The sequence below is a fragment of the Megascapheus bottae genome, chromosome 17 (genome assembly GCF_031878675.1).
Source record: "Megascapheus bottae isolate mThoBot1 chromosome 17, mThoBot2.hap1, whole genome shotgun sequence".
NCBI lineage: Eukaryota > Metazoa > Chordata > Mammalia > Rodentia > Geomyidae > Megascapheus > Megascapheus bottae.
The window spans coordinates 28,509,780-28,517,661 of NC_143525.1; the positions used below are offsets into that span (position 1 = coordinate 28,509,780).

The 7,882-nt window shown below is 51.1% G+C and overlaps 1 protein-coding gene across 1 annotated transcript; it reads right to left on the reverse strand.

The window, feature by feature from the left end:
- Window positions 1-6,061: 6,061 nt before the first annotated feature.
- LOC150051517 (uncharacterized) lies at window positions 6,062-7,120 on the reverse strand. Its single transcript, XM_090351508.1, has one exon. It carries the CDS (start codon window positions 7,118-7,120, stop codon window positions 6,062-6,064), a length of 1,059 nt encoding a protein of 352 aa, XP_090207634.1.
- Between the last annotated feature and the right edge of the window lie 762 nt (window positions 7,121-7,882).

The following is a 7,882-nucleotide window of genomic DNA, read 5'->3' on the forward strand; positions in this document are numbered from 1 at the left end:
AGTGACTCATGCTTGTAATCCTAGCTACTTAAGAGACTGAGAAATGAGGACTGAGGTTAGAAGCCAATCCAGCAGACAAATCCAAGGAAGTCTCATCTACAACCAGCAAAAAGCCAAAAATAGAGGCATAGCTCAAGTGGTAGAGTGCTACCCAGGAGCAAAAAAAGGCTGAGCAAGAGTACAAGGCCCTAAGTTCAAGTCCTAGTACCATTACATACATACATACATACACACACATACACACACACACACACACACACACACGATGCAGGCTGTAGGACATGATGAAGAGAGCCTAGATCTGCTTCCTAAGCCCCATCTTGATTTTGTCTGAGGACAAGCAGAAGTACATCTCTCTAAGATTCCAGTTGTAGGCTCTTGAATGTCCCTAAGATTTTAAACATTCCTTCTCCAAGATTTAACAATACTCCACTAGAAAGTGGGTTATTAACCTAGTAGCATGAAAGTTTCAACCCATTAGTCAAATAGGGAGAACTGCAGAGTTGGGCCACCAACCTGGGCAATCTTGGCTCAGAATGAAGCAAGACTTTAGTAAACACTTGTGAAGTGGAACAGACAGATGGATGAATGGACAGATGAATGAGTTCCAAGGGCTGACAAAAACAGTGAGCACTTGTCTCCATGGAGCAAAGTGTAATGCAAGGAGAAAATGTCACACGTCTAAAATATTAATGATATTTACTTTGTCATTTAAACTGAAACCAGAACATCAGATGAATAGTTTATGCCAGTCAATAGGATGCTAGGCTCTGAAAAACCACTGCTGGGCCTTTGTTATAGAGAAGAGCCTGTGACTTGGTCTACAAAGAACACAGACATGCAGGCTGCAGAAGGGATGCATAAATGCTGAAAAGGATCTGCCACTCAATTCCTACAACAGCAGTGTCACAGAAGCATGTCAACATGCAAAAGGAGATTCCAAGACCTTCACATGTGGCCATGCTGTGTGTCTAAGATGCCCAGCCACATGGATGGGAAAGGAACCTGAAGCTCAGCAGGTGAATATCTAGGACATCCACTGAAGCAGTGCTCCAATAGCTGATTCCAGCAGCAGACTGTCAGGGGTGTGCTGAAAACTTCAGTAATACAGAAAACCCTAATAATGCTCTGTGATCTCTACAAGCTAGATGCAGTGCTTTAAATATTCTCTTGCAAGCTGGCACCAGTGGTACACACCTGTAATCCTAGCTATTCAGGAGGCTGAGATTTGAGGATCACAGTTTGTTCAAAGCCAGCCTGAGTAGAAGTGCCTGTGAAACTTCTGTCCCCAATTAACCACAAAGCAAGACATGGTACTGTGGCTCAAGTGGCAGAGCATCAGCCTTCAGCAAAATAGCTAAGGGAGGGGTGACATTGATCAAGATGCATTATATTCATAAATTGTTTTAAGCCCTGCGTGATGGCTCATGCCTGTAATCCTAGCTACTCTGGAGGCTGAGATCTGAGGATCCAGGTTCAAAGCCAGCCTGACCACTAAAGTCCTTGAGACTTTTATCTCACTTCAGCGGTAGGGTGGTAGCCTTAAGCTGAAGAGCTCAGGGAGTGCGCTCAGGCCCAGAATTCAAGCCCCATGACCAACCAAAAAAAAAAAAATTGCTTCATTTAATGGCAACCTCTTTGTACAACTACTTAAAGATAATAAAATAAAAGTATTTATCTTAAAAAAATTAAAAACTAGGGGACAGTAGTCAGGCAAGCCTCAAGTCTAGTACAAGTTAATAATATTGTGCCCAGTACCAAGGCACAATAGTAAATAGGCAAATAAATTTCTTGCACTTAACCTTCATAACTACCATGAGGGATAGGTACCAATACCTGTGGCTACAGAGCTTACCATTTGTTTAAAAGTCTGGACTTTTGGAGCCAGACTGCCGGATTACTTTGTGCAAGGTCACTTAAGCTCTATAGGCCTCATTAGTGTCATGTACAAAATGAAAATAATAGTACCTGTCTCATGAGTCGGTTGTTTGACACAAATGAATTAATAGGGAAGTGCTCAGACAGAAACTGACAAACACAAGCCCTCAGTAAGGGTTTGCTATTCCTGTTTGAGAGCCAGAGATAGAGGTGTGGAAAGGCCAGGAGCTTACCCAGAGGGACATAGACACAGGTCTGACTTCATAGTACCTGTGACTCAGCATGAGAGCTCTGGCTTGGCCCCCTGTTGCCCATTCACACCACTACTGTCAACCCCCAATCCTAACCAGGCCCAAAAGATGCTTAAAGAGTGGGCTCAGTAAACTGACATTCTAATGTATTGCTAACATGTGTGAAGAAAGAAACCATAAAGGTGTCTTAGTTTAGGGATTTGAGAGAAAATGGTTCTTCACCAAGGAGGAGAACACCTTTGCTGGCCTTTGGGCCTTCTTATATGAAACTTCAAAGGGCTCTTTCCTTGAAGCCCAGAGGAGGCAGGAGCCAATTATTACTCAACAGAATCTACCCTTCAGCAGAGCATCCTAGCTACTTGGGAAACTGAGTGAGAAAATCATGGTTCAAGGCTAGCCCTGGGAGAAAAATTCTCAAGACCCCCTTCTTCATCCACAGTTAGATACAGTGTTGTGTGCCTATTATCCCAAGCCATGTAGAAGGCTGAGATTGAGAGGACAGATTGAGAGATGTCCAAGACATCCCTAGCCAAAAAGTCTATGAGACTCCAACAGAAGGAAGCTGGATGAGCGAAGCTCCAAGGGAAGTCTAAGGTAGGGAGATCACAGCGTAGGCAGGAAGTAAGATCCTATCTCAAAAATAATCAGCCAGAAACAAGGCTGGAGGGCATAGCTCAAGTGATAGGTTTTCTAGCTTGCTAGGCTGGTTTCTCTTAAGTTCAGACCCCAGGATCTCCATATCCGAGGTGTATGTATGGTCACTGTCAGAGAGGAAGAAAGCATATGAATCAGGTCCAATCCAACAAAGTTCCCTCTCTGCTCTGGGTTCTGCTCTGCTGCCTGGAAGTTTCTAGAAAGAGCCAGTTAAGCTAGACAACAACAATAATGACAAACCTGTTATAGATAACCAAACTGCCAGTGACTCTCAATAGCCTGGAAGAAAGATGCATTGGAGAGTGGATACCAAGAAAAACAGCCTGTTGCAGAGCCAGGTCACTCACGCCTGTAATCCTAGCTACTCAGGAGGCTGAGATCCGAGGATCAAAGTTCAAAGGCAGCCCTGGCAATAAAGTCCATGAGACTCTTAGCTCCAGTTAACCATTAGAAAACCGGAAGTAGCACTGTGGCTCAAGTGGCAGTAGCCTTGAGCTGAAGAGCTCAGGGACAACACCCAGGTCCAGGGATAGGGCAGTAGCCTGTAGTTGTGGTGAGTTAACCCATTAAGCTGCTTCCTATGTAAAGCCCATGTCTATAGTATGGGTCATGACAATCAGCCCATTTTACAGAGGAGAAAAATAAGCTATAAAAAAGTCAAATACTTTTTTCCTGAGGTCACATTGTGAGCATTGTGATTCAGAGTGCTCATTTATTTTTCACACAGGAACTCATTTTATAGCCCAGGCTAGCTACGAACTGCTCTCCCTCTGGTGTGTGTGGGGGGGGGGGGGTGCGGTGCTTTATTTTTCAAATAGGGGCTAGCCTGGACATCAATCCTCCTATTTATACCTCCCACTGACATGCATGAGTCATTACATTCAACTTACTGGTTGAGATGGGGTTTTGCTAACTTTTGCCTGGACTGGCCTGGAATCACACTTCTTTTGGCTGTGATTATAGGTGTAAACCACCACACACTAGATACATGAACCCTTGTTTCCTACTCTTCTTCCTCCCACCCAGTACTAGGGCTTGAACTGAGGACCTCATACTTTTCCTTGGCTTTCTTATTGAACTATAGCTCCACTTCTGATCTTTCACTGGTTAATTGGAGAAATGAGTCTCTTAGACTTTTCTGCCCTGTCTGGCTCCAAACCACAATTCTCATATCTCAGCCTCTGAGTAGCTAGGATTACCAGCATGAGGCACTAGCACGCATGGTTGAAGTGACAACTGAATGAATGCTATGAAGAAAAATGAGGCAGAAAATACCAAGCAAGAGTGGTCAACAACGGCCTCACAATGCTTTTCTTATAGCTGCACTGACTCCAGTGAGCTGTCCCATACAAAGAGTAATGCCTTTATCCTTCCTCACTTCACACTACTGCACACTTCACACTATGTATATGAAGGCTCCTTCTCCTAGACATGTGCATGAGTATGCATGTACACACGTGTGTGTATGTGTACACCCATTTACTTCCTCATGGAGGAAGCTTCAGAGGGAGGAGGTGAGAGCCTCCATGTGTTCCTGTGCATAGTTCCTACTCAAACTTGCCCTGAATAGGGGGCTCAGAATGGGGTTTGAAATTCAGGCCTGCCACAACCACCTAAAGCCACAAGTCCCAGGCATGTGCACTAGGGGAAGGAGAATCTTCTGTCATGGGTCTACTCAGAGCAGAATCTTTTGCAGTTTGTTAACCAAAAGGCTGTGCTGCTTTCTAATTTGCATCAGGTGCTAGAGAGGGGACCACTCATAGAATTAAGAATCACTCCTGGGAGAAAATACAATGTGTTGAGAACACCTGACAGATGATTGATGTAGGCATCTGGGGAGATGGGACAGAAGCCAGATCTGAAGCCAGTGGGGACCACTTGGGTAGTCTCCATGGAAGGCATTTGGATCTTGGCACTACAGCACAGTGTTCAGATGCTTGCTTTAAGTTAAAGGGGGACATTAAAAAAATGTTACTAGTATGGGTGGCAAAAGCATTACCTGTGGGAAAAGCAGCCAATCTCTGCTAATGAATAAGTATAATTGATCAAAACAGATGACTTGATGGACTTTCCAAATGTGCTTTTAGCAAAGTGGATAAACTTGCCCGGATAAGATCTAATAATGGAGATTTTGGAACAATCCCAGCATCTATGATGTCTCTACATTTTTTTCTTTTTCTTTTTCCAGTTCTGGGGCTTGAGCTCAGGGCCTAGGCACTGTCCTTGGACACATTTTGCTCAAGGCTAGCATACTAGGTGATCACTCTACCACTAGGCTACACTCCCAGTCCCTACCTTTTCCCCCCTGTGTGAGAAGGCATCTTAAGTTCCTGGCGGCATTTCAACCCAACTTGATACCAATGTCTGATTTCCTTATAAAAGAGAGGGCTGAGTCCCCAGCATCCTTTCCCACCCTGAAACCCCATGTAACCTTTCCTCCTTACTCTATTTCCACTCTCTGACCTATGAAATGCCTGGTGGCCATTCATTCAGCCCAAGGCATGCACGCACTTATTCAGATAACAGTTATTGAGTACCGTGTAGAACACCAACAAGAAATTCAAAGATGATTAAGACAAGGCCCTGTCCTCAAACAGACACAAGAGGGGCCAACAGAACATAGGCTCTAGGGTAGGTCTCAGGTCACTTGCTCAACCACTTAATCTTCCTGGACTTCAGATTCTTCCTTTTTATCAAGTGAAGGCACTGGCTGAAGTCAGGACTGCTGGGCACCAAGCCAGCTGAAAAAATGACTCTGAGCCTCCCCACTCCTCTCAGGCCCCTAGGAAGCTGACAGAACCCCTTCTAGGAAGGGGAAGTCAGCAAAGGGGGCAGTGAATGCCATGCCTCTTTTCTTGGAGAGAATTACTTGGCCCCAGCGCAAGATGAAAGCCAGAGAAGATGTGAAATAAGTGTGCTTGCACACCCAACAAACTGAGGATTGGGAAAAGGGTGGGGAGTTTGTGCAGAGGATACCATGAGGAATGTGGGGGACCTGTGAAAGGTGGCAGTGATGTCCCCAGGGAGCAGAAAAGCTGAGGTTTGAAGGAAAAGAGTTCCTCCTTGGTCTGACCCCAACCATGACCACTCTGTGTATAAACTCGCCCAAGGCCCCAATTCATTGTGCACTACAGCATCTTTTTAAGTTCCACAAGTGGCTTTAAAGAGTTAAAATTGAATCCCAGCCCCCCACCTTCCTCCCAGGTGGCTAAGGTTAAAGAAGACCCTCAGCGTCTGGAGGAGAGGGATGAAGCTCAGGAAAGGTGAGGAGAAGGGATCTAAAGAGCGGTGCGCCTACCTGCAGAGAAGCTTTCCTCGTGGTCTGAGCTGTTGTGGCTGCAGTCGCTGCCTCTCTCGGGCGAGCTGTGACAGGGTGAATCCCGCTCCGGCACCCGCAGGAACCTCTTGCGCCCCCACTGGGCGAGGTGCTCGCGGGCCCCGCGCTTGGGGGCCTCATCCTCCACTAGAAGCGAAGCCCGACCGTCCTTGGCCTCCACCTCCGGATACTCCAGGTCTCTCCGGCGCTGCTGTCTCCGGCCCCCGGGAATCAGATGCATCCAGCGATGGGGACTACAAGCTCTGGCCGGCTTCTCGGACTCATCTCGGGTTCCAAACCGACAGGGGGCCACGAGTAAGTGACCGAGGACAAATTTCTCATTCAAATCCACCATCTCGAAGTCGTGGTCACTGCTGTCTCCACCATCGTCGGCGCCGGAGGCGTCCGGCTCGCTCTCCTCCGAGCCCCGCCCCGCGCGGGTCCCCGAGGACCTCTCCTCTCCCGGTGCACAGGCAACCGCGCCATCGTGGTCGGGGGGCGCGCAGTCGTCCCGCGGCCTGAAGAGGAGGCGAGGCTGCACCAGCTGCTGGTGGATGGCGGCGGTCAGGCTGCGCACCGCGCCCCCTCCCTCCGCCACCCGGGGCCAGGTGGGAAGGTCTAGGAACACGGCGGGAGGAGGCTCGGCCTTGGCCGACACCTCGGGATGGCGACCCCTACCGGGGTCCCCGCCAAGCCCCGCTGCGCTCTCCTCGCACGGTGTCGGCTGCCGCTCCGGCGCCGCCGTCGGCTGGGGCTCCAGAGGCCCGGCGCCCCCGCAGTCGCTGTCTCCGCCCGCCTGGCGGCCGCCGGGTAAATCCAGCTTCTGCCCAGCCAGGGCCGCCTCCAGGTAGGAGACTTTGAACTTCTCTTCCGCTAACACCTGTTGCAACTGCTTCAGGTTGAGTTTGCAGCGCTCCAGCTCCCGCTCCATATCCAGCACGGACTCCAGCGTCATGACCGGTGCCTCCTGCCCGGGGAACTCGGCTTGCCAGTGGCGCTCAAACTCCTGCGGGTCCCACATGCTGGGCGCCCCGTCGGGCCTCCGCGGGGAGCCCGGGCTCCGGCGCGCCGTGCGGCCTGCTGGGGTCGCGCGCGGCTCTCCCCGCGCCCGCGCTGGCTCCTTCCCTTCCTTCAGCGCCTGAAGAGAAAAAGAGGAAAAAAAATAATAAAGTTTTTTTCCCCTTCCGTCCTCGTGCCTCTCCCCCCCAACCCTCTTCTTCTAGGTTTCGCCTCCCTGACGTAAGCAGCCACTGGCGGCGGAGGCGGGAGCCTGGGGCCCGCCCCGGGCAGGCAGCTTCGCCGGGGGGCCGCGGGTCTGCACCCCGCAGCAGGGCGCGACGCCCCGCGGTCTCTGGCTGCGGCAAAGCCGCGGCAGGGGCGGAGCCTCGGTGCGCGCGGGGCTTGGGCCTGCGGGCGCGTCCGGGAGCTGCTCCGGGAGCCGGGTGAGAGTCACCGAGGGGCGGGCCGGCGGGGCTGCCCACCTCGGAGACGCCGGCGACTCGAGACCGGCGAGCACCTTCCGCGCCGTTCGTGCTGCGCAGCTCCCACCGCCGCAGCGCGCGGGCCGCGCCCCCCCCCCCCCCCTGCTCCTAGGCGCGCGCGCGCGCGGCCGGGGGACGGGGGAGGAGGCGGGAGCCCGGGCCAGGAGCGCGCGGGGGCGCCCCAGGCTCTCCGCCAAGGGTCAGGGCGGCGCCCAGGACGGACGAGGAAAAGGTGCGGGGCGGGGGATGTGGCGTAGTGGCCAGATCAGGTGTTGAACACCCAGCCAACAGCCGTCTGTGGA

Coding starts and splice junctions, on each gene's coding strand:
- LOC150051517 (XM_090351508.1), bottom strand. CDS start 7,120: ATGTGGGACCCGCAGGAGTTTGAGCGCCACTGGCAAGCCGAGTTCCCC.